General features: G+C 35.5%; 1 protein-coding gene across 6 annotated transcripts in view; it reads left to right on the top strand.

Moving 5' to 3' along the window:
* Positions 1-25,334, top strand: part of DIAPH3 (diaphanous related formin 3) — a 499,636-nt gene that overhangs the window by 167,000 nt on the left and 307,302 nt on the right. For all 6 annotated transcript variants that reach the window (XM_013047223.2, XM_013047224.2, XM_004775321.3 and 3 more), the window contains 8 exons: positions 2,395-2,505; positions 2,792-2,910; positions 3,740-3,856; positions 8,117-8,235; positions 10,202-10,266; positions 16,391-16,495; positions 19,697-20,008; positions 20,904-21,018. In XM_013047223.2, coding sequence (XP_012902677.2) covers positions 2,395-2,505; positions 2,792-2,910; positions 3,740-3,856; positions 8,117-8,235; positions 10,202-10,266; positions 16,391-16,495; positions 19,697-20,008; positions 20,904-21,018 — 1,063 coding nt within the window. The remainder of the gene's footprint in view (positions 1-2,394; positions 2,506-2,791; positions 2,911-3,739; positions 3,857-8,116; positions 8,236-10,201; positions 10,267-16,390; positions 16,496-19,696; positions 20,009-20,903; positions 21,019-25,334) is intronic.

The raw sequence follows: 25,334 nt of genomic DNA on the forward strand, positions 1-25,334 counted from the left end.
ACTATTCCCTCTCCTTTACATAGAATGCCTTGTGGTTTCCCGTTTCCAGCTGCGCCTAAATTTTCTGACTTGGCACATGCAGCTGTGCCTCACCTGGCCTGTCTTCTTGTCCTGCCTCACTTCTTGTGACTCCTTGCACTGCTCTCTCCCTTCTCGTCCTCACAAACTGCTCAGGAAATCAGAATTCCTTGTAGTTCAATGGAAGGTCCCATGTCCTCTAACAGGTTTATTCTTTAGCTGTTTTGAACATCTCACCTCAGTCCTTCTTTATCCCTAAGGGCCTATGCTTTTACCCAGCTGTCCGTGTCTTCAGTTTCTCCACATTCCTGCTGTATATGGACCATCTCTCTTCTACATGGTATATTTCTACCATTGTATCTATCTTCATGAGGGTAGGCAGATATATCTCATTTACCTGCATAGTTCCTGCTGTGTGTAGTAACTGATTTCAATGACATAGATGCTATACATTGGCACCTGCTTCTGCTAGTATGCTGTTTATATGAAATTCTAAGATCAAATGAGTCTATGTATCTCAGTATACATGCTAAAAACCTAGAAGGAACTCTTTGATCTTTATCTTGATAATAGAATTACTTTTCTGTAAGGAAACACTACATTTTGCTGAATGCTTGCATATGTTCATAGACATATATTGACATGGCATTGATTAAAGAGTGGTTATAAGTCATAATAATGGCAGATTACCATTAGAATTGGAAGGGATTTTAGAAAATTAACTTCATTATTTCAGCTTAAATCAATTTTCTGTTTTTCCTTTTATAGGAAATTGCCATTTAGGGTGTTTCCTAGAAATACTTTGGTTTATCCTTTTCCCTTCTTTCTCTTCAATTTCAGGCTGCTATTGTTCTGCATGTATTTCCTTTACATTTAAGTCCCATTTCCTGCTAATTTTTTATGCTGCTTATTTTTGCTGCTTTGAGTTGTCTATAATTCACGTCTTTTCCAGAAACCTTGTGAATGATACTAATTTAATTGCTCTGAATGTAGAGAAACATTATTTAAATATCCTTTGAGATCTTTTAAAACTATATACTACTACTGAAAAACTATTTTTGTGGTTACCAGGTAATGATTGGCATGGAGGTAGAAAGAAAGCGTCTTAAACTTTGTGATGTGAGCCAGTTATAGCTGAACGAATGTGTAGTGGAAAGGTCACCTTCATTTTAAGTTTATTCTTTTTTTATTTTAAATGTCTCCCTTTCCCCTATTTATCTTCTGGCACATATTTCCTTCCTCCAGTTTAAATAGTCTTAAGTTTTGACAGTAGAGGCGTGCTGGTCAGATTTTAGTATTTAGACATCAAATACAATAATTACGATATATTTCAACCAGCAGGACCTAAGACCCCTGTCGGTGTCTTAATCCAAAAAAAGCATTTTAAATTCATATAAACCTTGCCTTAAGGGATGGAGAAAGGACAATTTAGGGAACAGCATGAGTTTAAACATATTGATCAGTAAGCCAGTCATTCTTGTTAGACTCGGGTAGAATGCAGACTTAGAAAATAACATCATCATCATTAACAAAGAATACTTTGCTTTTCTTAGAGATGATCACTTCTGCCTCCGATCTCTTTTCCTTTGATTATATGGATTTCAGACAATGAAAGATAAATTTCAGCCAGGTGCTTAAAAAAAAAAAAATCCACTTTGAAATTTGGAGTGTTAAATAACTGGAAAATACAGTGATTTTTGCACTTTCATCATTGAAGGTGTATACCAAAGAATTTAATTAGTTATGTAATTTCTTTATACCTTCGGAATAAACATGACATATATTATTTTTGAATTTTTGCCAAAGTGTTTGAACCATTGCCTGGTTAATTCTAATTAATTGTGCCATGATCGTGAGATAGGGTTTTGTTATAACAACCCCATTAACCAGATTCAGGACAATTACTGACCTTCAGGTGTTGGAAATTTTGGGTTTTTCTTGATGAATGGCAAGTTACCATTGTATTTTAGGTAAGTATTTTATATCCAGTAGAGATCCATAATTTTTCAACTAGGGTGTTCAGCTTTGTGTTGTATGTGCATGGAATGATATTTTTGGACAAGAACTTAACTTTCGGGTAGACTGAATTTTTTATGGAATGGTACCAGTGCCTAATGTTTCTCTCTCTTAATCCACAAGAACTCCCAAACAAATGTAAAATTAAACAAACAAACAAACAAAAACTTCACTGAAAGGATATTTCTTACTTAATTTGTAATTGACTAAAATAATTTACATATAGATTATTGTTTTAATAGGTTCTCCCCCAAAGGAAGATACTTCATTCTTGGAACAAAACCTTGATATTTCAGTTCTATGACTCTTTTCTTTAATGTTGGAATCTGAGCCTTCGTCTCACTGTGCAATCTATTGTAGGTAGCGTGTATGCAGCTCATCAATGCCCTTGTTACTTCTCCTGATGATTTGGACTTCAGGCTTCACATCAGAAATGAATTTATGCGTTGTGGATTGAAAGACATCTTGCCAGTAAGTGCCCTGCAGTCTCCTTATTAATATTTAAATTAGAGGAGTACTTGAATAGGGGGAAATTTAGATAAATTACCTTCAAGAATAATTTATCTGTGGGGGAAAAAAGGCTCGAGTATAAAAATTTGTGAAATATAGATAAGATGTGAGTATTATTTAACACTTTAAGTGTTTGAATGCTATAAATCCAGCCAAATGGTTGGCTTGTTGTTTGTGTTTTTCATTAACTTTTTTTGCATTATTAAAAAGAAAACCGTTGATTGCCATTTCTATTTAATATCTCCAGAATTTAAAATGTATGAGGAATGATGGCCTGGATATCCAACTTAAAGTGTTTGATGAGCATAAGGAAGAAGATTTGCTTGAGTTCTCTCATCGCCTCGATGATATTAGAGCTGAACTTGAATATCCTTTTGTTCTGAAATTAGTGAAATATGAAAAATTCTTGCTAACCCCCAAATAACCAGTCTTCACTCCCCGAAATATTAAACTTCTGAAGCCGTTTCGACATAAACAGTATAAAGTCAAACCTTTATGAATCAGACTGATTTTTATATAAACTTTTCTAATTAGTTTAATTTGTGTATTTCTGAGTACATGCATATGTAAATCAATGTTACAACCTCCAGATGGATTTTGTTAGGCCTTGTGTGTGTGTGTGTGTGTGTGTGTGTACACACACTACCTGTTTTTTCTTTTCATGTTTGGCAGCTCCTCTCCTTTAGTGCTTTCCAGCATTAGGAGAAGGGTGTCGTTAGCTTGCTTGTTGGCTCCTGCCCTACACCTTGGGGGAACACTCACATGGTCTCTGTTAACTCTGTGTGCTTTTCCAGAAATCCACCAGGTTCCTGTCCTCTGCTGGGGCTACTTCATGGTGGATAATGCCTGGCACCAGCACTATTGGTAAAAAAAAATTTAATATGGTATTTACAACCAGTTGCCTCTTACTCTTGTCTCCAGCAACGTCTTGGCTTGAGAGAGGCAAATGGTTGGAGTTTGATGGTGGAGGAGAAGCCAGGGAGTGTCAGGTCAAGTTGTCATTTGCAAACTTGTTTTCCTCTACTTTGAAACCTAGAGACCTGTGTTTTATTTGATGTTAAGTATACATGATGCCCACTTTAGACTAAGGCACATAATAGTCTTTAGAAGCTTTACAGAGTAGATTCTGTGCTATGTTATTAGAGTTGTTTGGTGTAAAGGATGAATAAATTCGTGTATTCCTTAATCAGTTTACTGAAGCAAATGATATTTACAACATGGTATGGAACTCAGTTAAGGAAACTAGAGCGGAAGGATATTTCATTTCTATTCTTCAGCATCTTTTGCTGATTCGAAATGATTATTTTATAAGGTAAGAGGAATTATTTTGTAAGGTAAGAAGAAGCTATGTTCTAATGTTTTCTTTCACTAACAAAATTCTATTGATTGTGAAAATCTCCTGATGTTTGGTTTGGGCAAGCAAATAATTTTCAGATACTTATTTATGCCGTAATACTGACTTATGGGTGTATATTTAGACAGGTCACGGTAAAATGATATTACTGTTATGTTTTAAGCTTCAGCAGATTCTTGGTAATAAGTTTTCATCTGAATAAAAATACGCACTAGCAACAAATTACTAATTTATCATGTGATGGATACTATTTTCTATTTAGTGTTTAGGTAGTAGGAGTGATGTTGATAAGTTTCTTTATATAAGTTACATGAAGGGTACTAAACATTGCTTTTATTAGTGTTTAAGTAACTAGCAAGTGTATTGATAATACAGTTGTATCTAATGTTGCTAATGTCTCAGAGAAGCTAGACAAATGACATTTCAAGTTTGATTATATCCTAGCCATCTTCTTTTTTTTTTTTTTTGTACCCCTGGGGATAAAAATATATGTTTATAAAAAATAAAAAATTAATAAAAATATCCTAGCCATCTTGAGCTTAACAGATTGTTTATCTCATCTGTATGTTGTCTATGTGTAGCTGTGTGAAGATATTAGCACCTAAGTTGCTTGGTTGTTATGAAGATGGAATATAGTAGCCTGGGTAAATCTCCTAGCCAAATATCTGCCACATGTTGTATCCTGAATAAATGCTCTCTATATCCTCTTGTCACCTTGTTACTAGTAGTTTTATGAGGGAAGCCAAGATCCTTGAATTTATTTTTTTTTTTTTTTTGTCGCCTTTAATTTAGCTTTCCTGAAATTTCATTCTCAAGTCCTTTGGGCAATAAGTATTTTCTTACTCTAATTTCATGTAGAAGAATTTGCTAGACATGTCTCATTGACGCCGTGTCCTCTGGGTGATGTCAGAGGGTATAATTCTGGCTTTTTATATAACTGAAAAGTAAATAGAGTAAGAGTCAAAAAAAGAAAAAAAGGTAAAACTTTAGGTTCTTTGGGATAAGTATAGATCATTAATCTTATCTTCTTTTGTAAATACTAATGTAAAATATTAATATATGGATCAAAATATTAATGAAAATACTAATAATTTGATTAAAAATATCGATACATGGATTAAACAATATTTTTAAATATCAGAGGTACCTTGCTGGTTAATTATACTACTATTTTTCCCTAATATTCTTAAAAATAAAATTGAAACTTCCATTTACTCTAAAGTACCCCATCCTTTTCTTGATTCCCGTATGATTGGTTCGGTCAACCTCCAATTGTTCACTGCTGTTTGAGTTTTCAAGAATTAAAGAATATTATTTACTTTCAAAGTTTTCCATGTCTTAGTGCTGCTAGGGGGGTTATATCTTATTTTTGATCCTTTCATTTTAACCTAATCCCTTAATCTGTGCTTCAAGAGCATAGGTGGTTGTGTCTACCTTTAAAACAGATTGAAAAGTGCAACTCTCCTAGGACCTGCTCAGGCAATTCTATCACTTCAGTAGAATTAAGAGTCTCAGAAAAGTATTAAACCATAGTATCCCCAGAGCAACATTAGTGAGGTATAGAATGTTAGTTATTTTGGTCATTTTTCAAGTATCATATTTTTAATTTGATACTTAACCATGCTTCATTCTTCCTTGACTCTTTAAGCCCCAGGACCTTGGTCTTTGTTCCAGATACGGTCCCTGTGAAGGCATCGCTCTTCCTATGCCTGCTCTACTCAACACAGTTCCGTCCATTTTTTTTGCCCATATTCTCAAATTCTCATAGGTATTTGTTATTGTTATTTATTCTAATAGAGAATATATTTTTATTATAAGGTTGAGTCAGATTAGGGTCACTTAAGTTTTCATATATTCATTTAAAAATTATTTAACTTTTTATTTACAGTGAAATTTTCATTTAGTGCTGTGCAGGTCTATGGATCTTGCTCTTTCGGTTTTAGCTTCATTTTTTTGGTTTTCCCACTCTTAGAAGGACCTGGCTTATACCTTTTAGAAATCCTTGATTATTGGAACATTTTTTTGTTTACTGAACATTCTAAACACATATTGATATTTTTTAAAAGTTTTTATAAATGACATTATTTTAGAATGCAAGTTATTCCCATTTAAAAGAATTAGTGGATTGGGAAATTAGAAATTTTGCTCACCTTCTCATTTGGAACATTTGTTCCTCTTGGAACAAGAGGACATTTTACTGAAATGGAACTCGATTGGAGACTGTACATGAAAGGTAGCTCCTGACCCCAAGAAAAATGAAATGCGGAAAGATAATTGGAGGGTGGAGTAGAAGATCAAATCCGCTTTTGTAACAAATACTCAATGGCTTACATGTGCAAAACATTCTGCTAGTGGAATGTGCATGGGAGATAATTTGATATTTGGTAAAAATACTAAAGAGAAAGTGAAGATGATTTTAAAATTCCTACAACAAAAATGATGTATCAGTGAAGTAATGGCAGTTTATGTTCATCCCTTAATTAGGTTATTCACATATTCCTCTGACATAGTCACTAACTCACCTATATTGCTCATGGACATTATTTTCTAGATTTATTTGTCTGGAATCCAGAAGTACATTATTTTATTTTGTTTTGTTAGTGTTGCCTTTAAAGAGGTTTTGCATGAAATTTCAGCTGCTTTGTAAATGAGTTTATCATCGGGAGCTGTGGAGTGAGAAAACATACTGAAATTATGATTTAAAAAAAAAAGAAAGGCCACAAAATTGCCTATGTTAATTTAAAACCCATTCATATTAAAACAACACTAGGATAGGAATGCCTGGGTGGCTGAGTCAATTGAGCATCTGACTTTAGCTCGGGACATGATCTCAGTCAGAGTCCTGGGATTGAGCCCCCTCTGAGTCAGGCTCCCTGTCCAGCAGGGAGTCTGCTTCTCCTTCTAACTCTGCCCCTTCTCCTCTTTCTCTAGACCTCTCTCTCTCTCTCCTTCTCTCAAATCAATAAATAAAATCTTAAAAAAGCCAACACTAGGATAGCATTGAATAAGAGGAAAAAGGAATAAAATGTTTTCATCTCATCTCAGTTTTCAAATGTGATGTATAAGTGTGTGCAGTTTTTGCAGTTTAACTGAAAATATGGTTGGTTATTATGGCAACACATTAGGGAATGGGAGATTACTTTTTTAAGAAAAGTTTAGAATATTGAGGAAAGGATTAGTAATATTATCTTGCTTTGATATGTACCCACGAAGAGTGTCTTAAAACAGTTTTAGTTTATGACAGTCCATGACCATTTGTCATCTTTGCTAATGCTGTGAATTTTATTCGGCATTATGGGTCATTTATTAGATGTGAAATAAGTAGGTGAAGGGCAAGTAGGTCACAGTGTCTAGGGAAGAGATGCTCAAATGACTAGAGACACCGTCCCATACATGATGAGAACGATTTGGCGAGGAAATGTGTGCCAGAAGTCATTGAGGGAAGAAATAAGTCTTGGTGCTGGCTGGGGATGAAGGACTGACCTCACTGAGATTGCACCTACTCTTTCTGTCACTTTAGTTTGGTTTTGTCACTGTAATCTGCTGGATATTTCTTTTAAATTTGTTGGCTTAAGTTTTAAGGGACGTTCTTTTGCTTACTACAAACAGGTGGACTGAAAACATGATCCCAATTGGGGATTGTAGTTAAACTTTAATTTTTGGACCAAAAAATGGTATACTAGATTTTTTCAGTTGTCTTTTGAGTAAGAAGTATTCATTTGGTACTTATGATTTACAGTATCAGTTTTTAATTGGACTCCGCAAACATTCTAAAAATAGTGTACTGTATAGTTTTAAGAACCTTTTAGAGAATTTTTTTTGGAGAAAAAGGTATGTGTTTACCTCATGTTAATAAAATGAATAGTGATAGCTATGGTATAGTGGCAGGTTGATCTCTTTTGAGAACTGCTTTTAAGCACATATCACGTCATCTTACTATTCTTTTTTATTGTTAACTAATTAAGTCAAGGTTCTGATTTTTGTAAGCAAATTATCATTAAAGCACTCTATCTGCTAAAAGAACAAAAATGTATTCTCTTAAGATCATCAGAAGGAAAGCAATGCCTGTTGAATTTCCTCTCTCCTGTTAAATCTGACATGTCAATTGTTGAAACTGCAGAGGTATATTACTGAACTTAAAATGAGCTTACCAAACTGCTTTGGTGGAGAGTTACAACAATAACCTGGATGTCCATTCATTATTCTTCTTGGTTTTAGGCAACAATACTTCAAATTAATTGATGAGTGTATATCTCAGATTGTATTGCATAGAGATGGGATGGATCCAGACTTCACATATCGAAAAAGACTAGATTTAGATTTAAGTCACTTTGTCGGTGAGTATTTCTCCTTTATTTAAATGGAAATCTTTTATTATCCCTTAACCTGCAGGTCAGCTCTGCAGCATTGGTTCTCATCATGTGACCTGTAGAGCCCTGAGAGCTCTCGATACCCTCCCTCTCAGGGGATCTTAAGGATCCTAAATTGCCTTTTCCATTGTGTTGATACTTGTGCTGGTGATGAAACAAAAGTGGATCAAACTGCTGGCCCATGGTTAGCAATCAAGGCCTTGACACCAAATTGTGTTAGTAGCTATCATATTCCTCATGCTGAGTAAAACAAAACAATGAAAACTGCCATATTTTACTTGAGTGTCTTTGATAACTCATAACTGAAAAACATTTTGTTAAAAACCTAACCCTTGAGTTCACATTACTTTAATATCCCCTAAGACAAAACGTCTTGTCTTTACACATTTAGCACTTCCACGTCCCCAAGTACAATGAGCACATAGCTGTGGATTTGCTTGAATTGCAAGCTGAATTGGTTGATTTTTACTTTGAAGGAATGATTGTCATGAAAAGCTAGGGCTACTCAGGCGTGATTGTTTTGGCACATACTTTTTAAAAAAAGAAAAGCAGGTCTGTAATGTCAGGAAAAACAACTGATAGAATTTGTTACCAATGATCAAATTCTAGCTTTCAAGTAAAAATTTGAGTTTTGGAAAACCTGAATCTGCTACTGTTAGCTTGACAGCTTCCCTGTACTCAAATTTGGTTCTGATTAAATCAGTGGTGATTATTTTGATATCATACGATGAGATGTGTCAGTGTTTGGAGACTCTGCAAACCATTCTTTTCTGAATTCCAGTGCCTGATAACCAATTCTGCATGGGTAAAGAATTCATGGATTTTAAAGTTAGAGAACAAAATAATCATTGATATGTGATTCCACATAGCAACTAATGTGGAAAGAGTATGTGTATGTCAAATTTTGGCATGGCATAAAAAAAGAATATCCCTTATTTGAGTGAGGTGGTTTTTTTCTTGATAGGATATTTGAGTCTAGGAAGAGGTATGGAATGTATAAAATGAGAAAGAAAAGAGTTAATATTAGTGGTACTGATAAAGAAAGTACTTATTTCTCTCCACAGGAGAGAAGCAATAAGTTCCTGATAGTGGGAGGGACAGAGAAATAAGGAAAAACATCTTATGAATACGAAGCAAACTAAAATGTGGAGCAATTTTGAATAGTATCTGAAAATCAAGTTTGTTCTACCTAACAATTAGGAATGCTTTTATTTGAGTAGATGAGAGGTTTTAGACATTGAACCCTTGAGAAGGAAATAGACACCATGACTACTACTTGGCTCTATGAGTGAAACATATTTACTTAGTTACAACAAATACATTGTATGTGTTGATTTTAAATATTTACAAAAACCTTAGAGACAATGCACTTACAGAAGAGACTGTCACTGTGTTCATGTGAATAGGTGAGTGTGAGGATCTGGGGTCGCACATTAGGGTAGAAAGATGAAGGAAAGTATGGGGCACAGATAACTTCAGATATTAGAGTGGAAATCACGAGATGCTATTTTCATAACAGAGATCAGAGGTTTAAGTATTTATTTACTGTTCTAGAGCCAGCCATTTTTGAAAGCAAAATTATTAAAATAAATGGGATTAGACAAGGAACACCAATTTCATCTTCTATTATAGGAAGCTATCTGTAATATATTAAATAGGTAAATCAAGAAATTATGGTATAAACATTTTATGTAGAGTATGGAAGCTAACTGCCAGAGTAATCCAATAAAAGAAGAACTGTGGGAGGTCGCAGTTTGGAAATGGAATTGAGTTTTTAGTGTAGTGATTTGTTGTTACTTTTCATCATAAGCCTTCTGTAATGTGTTTTTTTAAAACTGTGTTTATATATTTTATTTAAAAAAGAAAGCACTATTAAAGTCCTAACAATTTCAAGAAGTACCAGAATAAAAAAAAATTGTCATTGTAATTTTAGATACTTGCATAGACCAAGCCAAACTAGAAGAGTTTGAAGAGAAAGCATTGGAACTTCACAAGAAAGTAAGTAATTTTGAGTAACGTTGGAAGACTCTGTGAGGAGACTCCTCAGGCGTGCTTCTGCCTCAGGGACTTTGCTTGGTGTCTCCACTCTCTCCTTTACCTCCTTCAGGCAGCGCAAATGCCATCCGAGAGGAGGATTTCCTAGACTATTTAAAAATTTTAACCTTCCACTCCCAACCCTGACTCTTTCTCTGTTATGTCTTCTTCTGTTGTATTCTTTACCTAACATGCCAGGTGGTGTCCGTGGATGTATTGTCTCTTTCTTCCTCCAGAGTAAACTTTAGGAAGGATTTTTGTTTGTAAGTTTGTTTGAAGGATTTTGTTTATTCACTGTCCCTGTACCTTGAACAGTTCCTGGCCCTCAGAATTAACAACAACAACAACAACAACAACAAAAATACGTGAATGAATAAATGAAAAAAAATTATATTCCTCAAGAAATCCTGTAACTTAGGCCCTTAGGGTTGAAATTATATCTAAAAGTTTTAAAGCTTAGTTTTTGTTTTGGGTGAAGTTGCTTCCTTAGATCTAGCTGAACATATAAAACTGTCATTTTTGTAGGTCAGATGTATCTGATATAGCAGTTTGTTTTTTTCTGCCCAGTATTGGTGATAAGCCATTCCCTACTTTTCTTTAAGGTGCTGTTCTGTGGTTTCATCTCTGCTCAACATGGACCTGTTAGACTTCTTCTCTGTTTTGAAAAATTTATGTTGGTGTTCTTCACATTTTAAGTAGTCACTCTGATTTAAATTCTTGTGGCTGGTTTCTCACATGGGAGGAATAAATGATAATTACTACTACCAGCACCTGACTGGACATATACTAAATGAACATTTATTCTGTGTTTTGTACCATGCCTGAGGGGCTACTTTTTGGATCTATCAGGACCTAGATAAATCTTGAGAGAATTGTACATTTTTATAACTTTTTTTTTTAAGATTTTATTTATTCATTTGACAGACAGACAGACATCACAAATAGGCAGAGAAGCAGGCAGAGAGAGAGAGAGAGAAGAGGAAGCAGTTTCCCCACTGAGCAGAGATCCCGATGTGGGGCTTGATCCCAGGACCCTGGGATCATGACCCGAGCCGGAGGCAGAGGCTTTAACTCATTGAGCCACCCAGGCGCCCCATAACCTTTTAAGATAATATAACTTGCCTATCATCTGATAGGCAGCCTTTCATTAGTTACTGGGAATTTATGAAAAACTGTAAATGTCCTGTGTGAGAAGTCCTGAGATTCACCACTTAGTGAGAGATGACTAACTCCCCGGCCTTTGGCTACAGACTAGGATAACAGGTGCGAATATGCTACTGTCATTGCACTGCAGTGATGTAGGAGACAAATTAGTGGGTCATTTAAGTGTCATATGTGCTACTGTTGATAGGTTATGGTGTTGTAAGGTGTGCCCTCACCCTGATCTCGTATTCCAACCTCACTACTTCTCTACTGTTTTAATTTTTCATGAGAAAGTAGTAGTAATCTTTCAAGTACTTGATTTGGTTGCGTCCCAGATAGCGTAAATTTGCTTTTATAATCATTTTTAGGTGTATGGTATATATGAGTATCGTTAAATGTGATACCCTTCTCAACATATTGTTTTAAAATTGTCAAGTTTAAGTGTAAGTGGAAGAAAGACCTTGCTCAAGGTTACTTGTCTCCTTTTAGTCAGAAGTTATATGTCTTAGTTATATTCAGAAAATATTGTTGGCTCCATAAAAGATTTCTATTGCCATACCATTTTGTATATATCAGCAAGAACTTCTTTCTGATAGCTTTATAAGGACACATGTAAATACTTTGCTTTAGGCAGGAAGCTATCATAGTTGCTAGACACATTCTTTATTTTGGTGCATAAATTTGAAAAATGAAGACCAGAAATGTCAGAAAGTACATAGAGAATATTGAATTATCAACCTTCTTGTACAGATGCACTAATACATTTACCCTAGGGAATGAAATTAAGCAGAGCTTCAGCCTTAACTGTGTTTCTTGACATTTTTGCGTGTAATTTTGTAAGCGTAATATTGCTTTAGTAACTCTTTTTGGAGAAGAAGGCTATCATATTTGTTTTTATAAAGTATGTCTTTAATGGAGATTCATTTTATCCCCAAGGCTACTGTGATTTGACTATAGATATTATAAAAATGCTAAAGCAAAGTTTATATTTTGTCTGATCCTGTTAATAGGGTAGGATGTAGAAATTTCTCTCTTTGTTAAATAATAGAGATACTTTAAGTAAGACCAAGTTAATAAATTCCTTTAGAGTATACTAATTATGAGTCTGGTGGTTTGGGTAGCTTTATCTTTTTCCATTAAGTAGTCCTTTTTCCTCCCAAAAGTTACTCTAAGCCATATAAGGTAGGATTGTGTACATATTGATATTGTGGAGAAGACTTCATTTTAACTCTCATAAGACTTTAATTTTTTATTTCTTGCTAAGCAGCAGTAAACATTGAGCAGTCATAAAAGGGAGAATAGAGAACATGACCTCTCAAAGATTTTTCATGCTGGGAGATTGAGGAACTTTAATATATGATATTGACATATTTATTCACAACATATAAAGGGAGATTTGACAGGAATTGGCTCCATCTGTTCATTCAAGAAATATTTATTGAGTTTAGTTTAAAATGTAAGGCTTTGGAAAGGTGATGAATAAAATACGTTCTCACTATTAATAAGCTTCCAGGTTGGTGAGTGATACTGAGGTATGTGATAGTGCATTTCAATATTTTTATATTATAGTGTAATAAGTGTGATGGTAGTTAAACCCTCTGCTGTGTGTGTGCCTATAGAAAGGGTTCCTCATCTAGTCCTGGGTGACCAAGGGAGGCTTAGCCAAGGAAGTGATAACTAATATGAGGTGACAAACTGAGATAGCCAAGAGGGAGATATAGGGAAATTTTATTGTGAATTTCCTATAGGCCTCTCAAGATTAATATTTCTGAAACCAAATTCATTTTTCTTTTCCCTAAAATGCCCTTTCAGGAGCACCTGGGTGGCTTAGTCATTTACACGTCTGACTGTGTGATTTCCATCAGGTCACATGGGTCGTGAGATCTAATCCTGCATTGTTGGGTTCTACTCTTAGCGGGGAGTCTGCTTGAGAGTCTCTCCTTCTGCCCCTCCCCGTGCTCTCTTGCTCTCTAAAATAATCTTTTTAAAAAAATGTCTTTCCCCCAGGTATTTTATATTCCTAATTCCCCCCTAAAATTATAATATTTAGTTTCCAGCTTACAAAGCAATAAAACACTATCGTCATCTTAGATATATTTCCCTTATTCATTTCCTACATTGTTATACACTATTTAGATTTTGGGGTTTTTTAATTTCGTTTTGTTTTATTTTGTTTAGGTTTTTTTTTTTTTTTTTTTTTAACAGATTTTATTTATTTACCAGACACAGTGAGAGAGGAAATATAAGCAGGGGGAGCGGAAGAGGGAGAAAAGCAGGCTTCCACTGAGCAGGGAACCCGATGTGGGGCTCAATCCCAGGACCCTGGGATCATGACTGGAGCTGAAGGCAAACACTTAACGACTGAGCCACCAAACGCCCCAAGATTCTTGTTTGTTTTTTCTGTTTTTTTGTTTGTTTTGTTCTGTTTTATTTTAAAAGACCAAAACGAAACCTTACATTTTTTTCCCCCCATTCCTTTGTCTTCTCTCTTTGTTCAGGCAGGCCTTCAGTTCTTGCTTGAATAACTGCAGGACCTCCAAACTCATTTTCATGTGTCTGGTGTTTCTCTTTCAGACCACCTTCTACCCTGCTGCAGGTTGGGTTATTTGAAGGGCAGATTTGATCATGTTAATTTCTTATTTATTTATTTATTTATTATTTATTCGCCATAGTTTTCAGGCAAAAGGGAAAACTTTGGCTTATTGTAAAATTCCTTTGAACAGTTTCATTCCTGGCTACATCAGTGACTTCATCCCTTGCAATTTCGCTTCCTCCCTCCTTTTATGGCCCTGACATGTGGTTGCTTATCTTTTATGCACTGTGCTAGACCCTCGATTTGAAGTGCTAAGTGCTCTTCTCAGCTGCCTACTTAAGTTCTTTAAATGTGTGGTCAAACACCATTCCTCCAGGAATCACTCCCATGCCAGTAGTCTTATTTCTCTATTGCTGGTAATTTTCATAGGTTTTGGGTTATTAGTTTGCTTTTATTTTGCCACCAGACACACTACACATTCTAAAAACAATCACAGTATTCTATTCAACTGTATATCTCTAGCACGTACCACTTTGAGGAACACACCAGACACATGCTATTACTTACTATATAATAGGAAATAGGTAGTTTGGGGCCAAGTCCCGGGAGGTTCCTAGATATAAGGTTGAGTGTAGTCTTTAAATAAAGTCACTAAAAGTTTAAGAACAAAAGGAGTCATGTTTTTTGAGTCATCTTTTAGAAAGATTAGCATTCAAAGAAGTTTGTAGTGGGGGAGGTAATACTGGTTTTAAAAATACTGGTCTTGTTTTTTTTGCCTTGAAAGATGTTCATTGACTATTTGAAAATACATTTCTGGACTGATTAGCGGTGTGGAATTCAGATGAGAAGCTGGGCTGGTAGGGATTAGGGCACCATCGGTGTTTGTAGGGAGATTGGAGCATGTGGGTGTGGAAGATACCATTCTATCAGACATGGAAGTGAGACCCAGCAGAGGGGTGAAGGAAGAGTCCTATAACACAGAAATGTTATAGGGTAGGACTGGGGAGTAGGAACTATTGAAGAATTGGTAGGAACAGTCAAGGAGTTAGTAGGAGAACCAGAACAGTGTGTTGTGATGGAGCATACTGGCACACAGAGAATGAATATGGGGGCAAATTTGCTTACACTATATTGGGGGGGGGTGGGACACCTATGGGGAGGTGAGTGTATGAAAAATCTTTGGAACTTTTGCCTAATTTTGTTGTAAACCTAAAGGAGTTCTGAAAAATAAAATCTATCTTATAAAACAAACTATGAAACTTTACCTAAATGTAAGTTGTAGGAAGGTGGTGTGTTTTCATCTAAACTCAGGGTTGGAAGGCAAAATCTGGCTTTTATTTTCACCTCTTTACTTACCGGCTATATGATGAGGGACTAGTTAACCACTTCTTTGAGTCCAGGACAAAATAACATTCATAAATTTTTAAGTGCCTTTTGTAAACTGTTGATTTTTATATTTGTGTGTGTGTGTGTGAATTGAGGTTTGACTGTATTTTAAAGTCTAAAGTCTATATTTGGGAAGTAGTTGTATTTTTTTTTTTTATTTTTTTTTTTCTCTTTTTAAAAGAGTCAAATAAATGTTCCTGGTTGTGAGACACTACCCTAATGAAATTCCCTTGTGCCAGGCGAGGTTTTCAGTCATGACAATGGTAGGGTGAAGCTATTTGAATGCAAGGTGGGAATTTGTGATGAGGGGCTATATAAATTAGAAAACTCACTGGGTTCACCAAATTTTACTGTTTGCCTTCCTTCCACAAGGTATTGTACCAGAGTCTTTGAAAGATTAATTTACCATTAATCTCTCAAAGATTAATCTCCCAAAGATTAATGGGAAATAACACAGATTTTATTCTCTTAAATTATCATTGAGGGGTTAGAACTACATCAGGGCCCTTAGCTCTCACGATGGTGTAAGAAAAAGTGACACGTTTACAAAATGGAGTCCTTTAATTATAAATAATACTAAAACGGAATTCTTTTAATTCCTATTGATAAGCTTCCCATAAAAATTTTAAGTAGAAGTTTTTGCAGGTAGGGGTCACGGAACTCAGTGCAGTGCTTTGCTCTCTATTATTGTACCCAAAGTTACAATGATATTTAGGGACTTTTAAGAAAAGTGTCAGTGTTGAAGATACCTCTGAGCCACTTTGCTCTGCTGAGAGGGGAAGGTCACAGACTCCATCTTTGGCTTTGTCTGCTCTCTTGCAAATTGAATGATTTTTGGTGGGACCTGGAGGGACCTAGAAAAAGACTTTGGGTGACTTAGCAAAATCTGCCATTCTTTTCATAAAAAGTCTGTGTTCGGCAGACATCATTACAGTCATATTTTTCTATGAAGAATAGTGCTTTTCAGTGACGTCTTTCTGTCTCCCGGTTTTTTTTTTTTTTTTTTTTTTCCTCCCTCCTCTGCAGTTTGAAAAAGAGTTTACTGATCACCAAGAAACTCAGGCCCAATTGCAGAAAAAAGAAGCAGAGATTGATGAACTTCAAGCAGAGTTACAAGCTTTTAAGTCACAGGTAAAATACCATCTTTCTTGATTGAATTTGGGTATTGAAAGCTTACCAGGGAAGCAAAGGTCATGTCATATCTTCATAGCTCAAAGTGTTTCAACTTTAATTTCACTAGTATGTTTTCATGGTATTGTTTCTATGTATTTCTATTCTGTAAATTTTTTAAAAAATGACTTTGCCCCCCCCTTTTTTTCTACTTGCATTTTTAAGAAATTTACTAAATAATCTGCTTGCTTCTGTTTCATTTGGGTTTTGTTCTTAATGTCACGTGTTTTATATGTAACCATAAAGGGTAAGAAAGTATTTTACTCTTCGATTTGTCATTCATCACTGTTCTTTATCCCACTACAGGAAATTATTGCTCAAGCTATTTATTTTTCAAAACCTTCAGGCTATGGGTACCTTGCAGTGAAAGATAACCTCTAGCTGAATGAGAACATTTTCTGATAATTTTTCAATTTCCAAAAGTAAACAGATTTAAAACATGACAAAAAAGAGAGCAAATCTGGATTATGAAGCAGATAGCTCACATACACCCTCCACACATAAAACATTTAGATAGCAGGAAATATATCATCTGCATGTTGTAAATAGATGACAGTAAGGAGTAGAATATTCATAGCTAAATTTCTTCATGCAGTTTTACATATAGGATCATGAGCAGTATGTATAAGTTTTGGCTCATTTTCTTTCATCCTAATTTATGGTTGTGTCAAAATAGTCTCAGATATACCATTTCCTATATTGGGTTACTATTTCCCATATTATTGGCTATTTTGTTTTCTTTTAAATACTTAGTGGATAGTTTTGTTACGGAGATTGTAAGAAGTTACCCGAAGACATAGTTCAATGTTAAGTGTCCACTTTTAAGGGAAAAAACCTCTTTTCTGTAAGAATATGACTCTCAATGATCTTTCTTTAGTGTGCAAGAAGGAAGTACAACTTATTGAAACTTTTCATCTTTCCCATGTGGCTCCTTGTCTCTCACACTAAGAGAAACATTTGATTATGTTTTATATTTCAGATTGAGTTATAGGCAGGGCCTGAGATATTTATGTGCAGCTTCTCTTGGTCTGGGCTAATAGAAATTTTAAAAAACTTTTTAATTTTTTCTAGTTGAAGGATTACTTGTAAATCCAATCTAAAGAATTCCTGTTGATTGAAAAAAGAAAATAACCTCCGAGTTTGGATATATTATTGCTGCTTGTGTTTTATATAAATAAGGGAATGAATTTATTTTATAACTGAGATTAAGCCCAGGAATCTCCTATGTTATTTAAAAATGTGGATAGGATGACTAGTTTTGTACATCAGAAGCAAGCCTGGAATTAGACACTTAGTATTGGCCCCCATATTAATTTTTGAAGAGCAATAGGAAATTTTTTTTTTTGATTGGTGTGTGTTTCTCATGAAATCCATTCATTTGTCTTAAGATTCTTCTCTCTGTATAAGACATATTCTGTTATTTATGATTTTTTTCCTTTATTCTCTTAACAACCAACTAGTGTCAGGTGCTGGGGATATGACAGTGAGCAGGTTAATCACAGGATAATCTGACCTCCTGAAAAATATATTTAAGTCAACCATACTCATCAAATGAGCTAATATAGAGCAGAACTCCAACCATATCTTTAAGACATTTCTAGTTAATTATAAAATGCACATTGAGTGTGAATATAACATACATACTTAACATTCAGTGGGCAGTACTATCCACTAACAGCAAAGCAGCATAATGCTGGATTCATTCTACTGTGTAGTTAATGTTTTTGTTAAGATACATGCTTTGATTTTTGGTTTCAGTTTTTTTTATAACACTTTTTCTTTGTGTTGATCTCAGATGTCAGTTTCAGGCTTTTATACATGATCTGTTTTTCCATAATTGTGCCATGAAATTTTGAAAATGATTTATTAGCATTTATTAAATGCTACCATTTGCAAGGTGTTTTGTGTATGTGTGTGTGTGTGTGTGTGTGTGTATCTTAGAACTGAAGTAATTATAGGAAAATAATCCTATCACAAAAAATTATCAATTCTCACCTTTATAATAATTAAAAGGCATTTATTCTTACCATGGCATGGAGACAAAAGGACAAAAGTGACCAGTGACCATATTTAGCTTTTTTTCACTCCTGATTTTGCATTGCTTCTCTGTGACATTGGACACTATAGGCCAGCACCCCCCTCCTTCCCATGTGACTCAAGAACCTGTACTTGTCTGCTTTTTCTCTCACCTTTCATTTATTCATTCATGCTACACAAATTTCTTCACTGGCTGTCATTTGCCAGTTGCCACTTTCAGTGCTGGAGAAAGAGTAGTAAATTCTGTAGACTTCATCACTTCCCTCATGGAAGTTATAATCTTTCAAAGAGGTAAATGCTTATGATTCAGTGCAATCCAAGAGAAGCACAAAGTGCTCTCAGTGTAAGAGGATTGTTAAGAGGAGAGCAGGCTTTCCTGAGGAAAGAATGTGTTAGCTAAGACTGAAAGGATCAGTGGAAAGTGAGCCATGTGCCAAGACTCGAGTTCTAGGCAGAAGGAATAGCATGTGCCAGGGCCTAGAAATCGCTGTGAGGTTGGCATCTACATGGAACTGTATGTGAAAGCCAGTTCACGAGGACCATGATGTGCCCCCTGTAGGTCCTACTTAGGAATTTCAGATTTTTTTTTTTTTCTCTCAAGGTAAAGACATGATGATCTAACAATAGTATTATAGACTCTCTTGGTCTTTTTGTTGTTTAAGTTCTCATTTAAATGCTGGTATTCTATAGAATTCCGTACATAGAATTTCTTTATGTTATATGCTCTATTCATGCTGAGTGAACTTAGCTACTCTCATGACTTGAACTATCACCTAGATACTGCTGATTTTCAAATCTTCTAGACTTGTATACCCATATCCTTCTTGGGCATCTCTTCCTAGATGGCCATAACCATCAAAATAGGAAATAATATTTCTGGCAGTTACAGTTTTATGAAAACAGAAGTGAAACTCTTAAATTGGGGGAAAAACCCCAATTTGGTTGGAATTTTGTTTTGTTTTTTTGTTTCTTTGTTTTTGTTTTTGTTTTTGTTTTTGGTTAACCCATGTGAAATTGCTGATAGTGAATCATCTTTGATTTAAATAATAGTTTTTGAGGAAAGTGTACCTTTACATGTGTTGTAGATGTTTTTAGTCATGTTTCTTGTTTCTTCTTCTCCTCTAGTTTGGTGCCTTGCCGGCTGGTACAAATAACGTTTTGCCGCTGTCCAAAGAAAATGGAGCTGGCCCCCCAGCACTGGCTCCTCCCCCGCCACTGCCCTCCTGTGGAGGCGGGCTGCCTCCACCCCCTCCACCTCCCCCTCCTCCTCCACTTCCAGGAATGCCAATGCCCTTTGGTGGTCCTGTGCCCCCACCACCTCCCCTGGGATTTTTCAACGGGCGAAACTCTCCTCCTCCACCAACCCTACCATTTGGATTAAAACCAAAGAAAGAATTTAAACCTGAAACCAACATGAGAAGATTGAATTGGTTAAAGGTAAAACAGAACTAAATGGAAGAAAAATACACTATCACCTCCATTAAAATTTAATTTTATATTTGCTTGTATTTAATTTCTAGTGGAAATTCTAATCACAGTGACATTAAATAGACAAGCATTATTTGAATTAAACAAAAGTGTTGAGGCAAAGCCCTTTTCTCTCGACTAAGGCTTTCTAGTTTAGAAATTTGGTAAGAGTTAATAATTGTTAAATGGGATTTGATTCATCATCAAATTGGTAATTCAGCATTACCATTGAGCCCATTATAAAGTGTTTCTCAAAAGTACAAAGAACCTTAATGTTCTTTGGAACTTTTTTTCTGTTGGTAGCCATTGGAAAAACCAACACTAGTTGTCGAAGTTAATATTCATTTAGTCAGGACACAGAAATTCTGAATCCTGCAGAAAGATGGTTTCTTGGTCACACAGCCTTGGAAGGAGAGGTGTAATGTATCCTGTACTTGAATTGTTGCTGTGCACACAAGCATATCAAAGACTCTGAGAGGTATAATTAATAAGCAACACATTTTTTTTTTTTTGAATACATATTTTTTTGCTGTGTTTACACACTTCACAGCACTCACCAAATCATAAAGACTCTGAGTTTGGTGTGAGATTAAGAGTCACTTATGGTTTGTCTCCCGCAACAAATTTTATTTCACTCTGCTTCAAACCCTCAACTATGTGACAGTGGAACTTTTTTTTCTCCCTTAATAAAACGTTAGCTTCTTGAGGAGCTTGGATTTTATTGAACACACTTTGGGGAAAAATATTACAGGGATTACTTCATAAACATCTGCTGGCAGCTATGGGACCCTGGGTCTGAACATACTGATTGAGCTGGGACAGATGAAACACCCAACTATTTAGGAATCCGTCTCTCTGATTGCAGATCAGACCTCATGAAATGACTGAAAACTGTTTCTGGATAAAAGTAAATGAAAATAAGTATGAAAATGTGGATTTGCTTTGTAAACTTGAGAATACATTTTGTTGCCAACAAAAAGGTAAGTTGAACATCATGCCTACTTGTTAATTTTAGTATGTTAATGTTGCCAATTTTTATACATTAACTTCTAGAAAACATTATTTTAAGAGTCTTAGAGATATTTTTGCTTCACTCGTTCATTAAATATCTAATGAAAACAAATGTTTAAAATACAGATTTTGTTATTCGGATTACTGCATGAGAAATCTTCAAAACGCAAATGTTTAATACCAAACTTTGTCAAATTTTCAGTATAATATCTTTTTTGAAGATGTTATGAATTGGACTTTTGAAAAGGAGGATGTTTTCATGGAGAATTTCGGCATGAGAATCCCTTTAGTCAGTGGGGCATAGAAATACAAACAAAATGCGAACCTTTGTTCGAGTCAGAATTTTACCACCCTTTAATATTAGAGTGATGGTCACAATATTTATTATGAATTCACATAGGACAGAAATAACAAATTTATAGAATACCTTGAAAGTTAACTTAAAAAACAAGGATATGAGTAAGTTATATGATCTTTTCATTAAAAATAATAGCATTCATTTCCAGTTATTTTTTGTGATAGCTTTTACTCATTTGGTGTGATTTTTGTTTTGTTTTGTTTAGAAATAACTCAAACATTATTCCTATCTGTACATTGGGTTTCCACTACATGTTTCAGAGCTGATATGCACATAAGCTATAAAGTTAATTTTTAAATTATGTAATGCTTACATTTTAGGTCTATATTACAAGGTACTTAGATCAGTGATTACCTTTTAATTTTCAAAAAGGAATCTTTTTCACCATAAACTATGCCACTTATGACCCTGGGCTCATTGAGCACAGAGAGCTGGAGAAGAGAGACTGTATTCCAGCTGGAGATGGGAAGGCTTGCTGTAGAGAGGGAAGCTTTAACTTCTTAAGATACCTACTATGGGGGCACCTGGGTGGCCCAGTCAATTAAACATCTGCTTTTGGCACAGGTCATGATCTTGGGGTCCTGGGATTGAGCCCCATGTTGTTGGGGGGGGTCCCTGCTCAGTGGGAAGCCTGCTTCTCCCTCTCACTCTGCCACTCCTCCACCCCATTTGTGCCCTGTCTCTCTCTCTCAAACAAAAATCTTACAAAAAAAAAGATACCTACTAAGTGATAGGCACTATGCTATGTATCTGATTTAACTTGACAATCACGGCAATGAAAGGATATTGACATACTAAAAAAATTGCATTCCTTTGAAATGCTTGTAAAATAGAACTATAAATTAGAGTCTCTTTCTAAAAAGTAGTTGTAAGTTAAAAACTCTAAAAGGTAATTGTGAATGAAGGTGGTTTCCCAGAATTTGGGATAAACCTAAAGCCTTCAGCAGATATTTTTGGGCACTGTCCTTGTTCAAAATAGTAAAACTGATGCATTTTGATCTTTGAAAACAGTAGGGATTTTCTCAGCAAGCTTATCCTAGGAAAACTTGTGAAGTAAGCAGATCTTAATTTTACCTTTTGATTATGGAGAATGAACATTTTCTTTGAATAAGATTAGTGCACTCTTCAGGCAATCAAGGAAAATATATGGCAGTTAAAATGTGTATTTACATGTAAAACATTTCAGAATTTCAGATTCCATATTCTGGAATTGATTAGTTTTCCCTTCGCTTTCCTAGTAGGTACAAATGGTGGTACCTTAAAGCTATTTAAGTAATACTGCCATCCAGCTACTGTCTCTGTCTCTCTTTTTTTTTTTTCTCTTTACTCTGATTACTTTCTTAATTAATGAGGCTCAAAAGGGAAACTTGTTAGCATGTCTTTAATTTAGCTGTAGTGCTAGCCCTAAATGAAATAATTGGACCTTTAAAAAATTCTTAAGTCATCTAACTTTAGCCTTGAGATTCAAGGTTGGAAAAAAAAAAAAAAAACAACAATGTATTTGCTGAATCTAATGTTAGTCATGAAGTGTAAGGCGAGGGAAGGATGATCTTCTTCTGAGTGTCCTGTACTTCCATCCCTCTCTTTTTTGGACATGCTGTCCCCTTGGCCCAGAGTCTCTCATTTGACTTAGAGGCTGTCAGGGACCCATGACTTCTATTGCCTCAGCTCAGGTGCTACCTTCTTTCTTCTGTGACGGTGGAAGATGCTTCCGTGGATCAGATTTCCAAGGTTGTCCTCCTGGGCAATGCCAACATTTCACAGTCACAACAGGAAACAGGCTGAGAAGGTGACAACTTTTTGGTCTGGATTTTAAGGAATAATTCCTGGAGAACATTATTCATGGAGAATTAAGAGCACTTTTTAGCATTCCTTGTACTTAAGATTATAGTGGAAAACAAAACTGCTGCTTTCAGAGAAGTAGGATTTCCTATAGCCATTATGTGGAAAAGATCAGAAAGGAAGGCCAGAGTAGTATCTGGAAAGCTTAGACAAGACTGAGGGCTGGTGGAGTGGACATGTCTCTACTTGTCTCTTTATTCACAGCCTGGCCCCTGAGGCTTTAGGTCCAAGTCTTAACTTTTTGCCCATCTCTTTATGTGACTCCTGAGGTTACTTTGAATCGATTTTGTGATTTTTGCAGAATTCAGAATTAAACCTCGTCACTTATTACTCAGTCCAAGGTGGCTCTGCTCCCTCGCTGTGGGAGTTGGGGAAGATAGAGGATTGTCTACTGGTTGATTTTTCATCACTGGTTTGGATCACAGCACAGCTCAACAGGGAAGGTTACAGGATTCTCATCACTGGAGACTACTGGGTTTTAGAGAACTAACATTATCTGGTTTTCACTGCAGTAATTCTTTTGCCAAAGAACTGGGGCATTTTGTGACAACATGGATGGGCCTTGAGGGCATTATGCTAAATGAAAATAAGTCAGACAGAGAAAGACAAATACTGTCTGATTTCTCTTCTATGTAGAACCTCAGAACAACAAACAATAAAGGCAAACTAAGCTATGGATACAGAGAACAGATTGGTGGTTGCCCGAGGCCTAGGTAATGGAAGTGGGCAAAAGAGGGTATAAATTTGTTAAACAAAAAACCCAGAGCTATTTCTCTGATTACAAAGGTAGAAGTTCCATCCCAGGAATTTAAAATGGTAAATGCCAATCAGTTTTGCTCCCTAAACATTTGAAGCAGGTAGAAAGGAAAAAGAACTGAATTCAATCATTTACTCTCTATCTGTTCTAATAACATACTCTATTTTTTTTATTACTTATTATTGTTATTATTATTATCATTATTATTTTATTATGGAAGACACTGCTTTGGGTTTTACAGTCTTTTAGGTTAAGATGACTGGGTTTTACTGGTTTTAAACCCCTGAAACTTGGAAAAGGAAGAAGGCCTTATGGTAGCCTTATAGCACCCATAAAGCACCTGTGGTGTACCACTCCCTGAGCTAGGCCATCTTCATGTTACCTTATCTATCAGTACCACATCTCTGCTGAGATCTTTCTCCTGCACAACAATGCTGAGTCCCCAGAATACCACCGAGACCCACGCTCTGGCAGATATAGCAAGGTATTCTAGCTGTGAGCTTGGACATTTCCTCCTGACTCATGTTCTTCTTTATTATATCTCCATCTTGCCCACTCCCCCCCGTTAGATTTTAATAATGTTGTCTTTTAAACTAACCTCCTGTGATGTTTATAACATTGTTTTAATAGGAAAGTGCCTATGCCCTATCTTGAGGAGTATAAGGAAATTCTCTCAGCCTTTTCTTGTGAAATCAAGAAGTTTCCCTGATTCAGTTGTATCACTTTCTCTTTTATACCTTATTTTGCTATCAGGTATCACTTTGGTTTCCTTGCCTTTCTCAGTCCTAAATTTTCGAACTCTATCTTAGCTTTCCATTTTTTAAAGTCTTCTGAAAATAACATGTAGACACTTTTCCTGGCTATATTTCTCTTTTTTTCATTCTTCTTCATTCATTGCTCCTGCCTTTTCTTTCTTATATTTGGCTACTGATGTTCAAGTCAACAAATATTTTTTGGGTGTACATTGTATGTTAGGCCTTGTGATTGGCACTGGGGCACTGCAGAGAGAAAGGCAGACATGTGCCCATCCACATATTGATTCACAATCTTTCACAATCTCTGTGAAACTGTCAAGTTCTCCGTCATGTTGAAGTGTAAGAATGAGGAACGGAAGACAAATGTTGATTTTGATTCAGAAAGGACTGCCACGATTTACTCTCTTGGCCTCCTGTTAAAATTTAACAAGATTATAAAATAAAATTGTGTATATATCTCTTTGAAATGTAATCACAATATTCATATATTGAACATTTGGTATCATCAAAATAATGCTAATGACCTGCGTATTTTTTACCAGATTGGAAGCATCTGTTGGCTAATTTTTACAG

This window comes from Mustela putorius, unplaced genomic scaffold, assembly GCF_011764305.1.
Source record: "Mustela putorius furo isolate JIRA1106 unplaced genomic scaffold, ASM1176430v1.1 tig00000179_pilon_pilon_pilon, whole genome shotgun sequence".
Classification (NCBI taxonomy): Eukaryota; Metazoa; Chordata; class Mammalia; order Carnivora; family Mustelidae; genus Mustela; species Mustela putorius.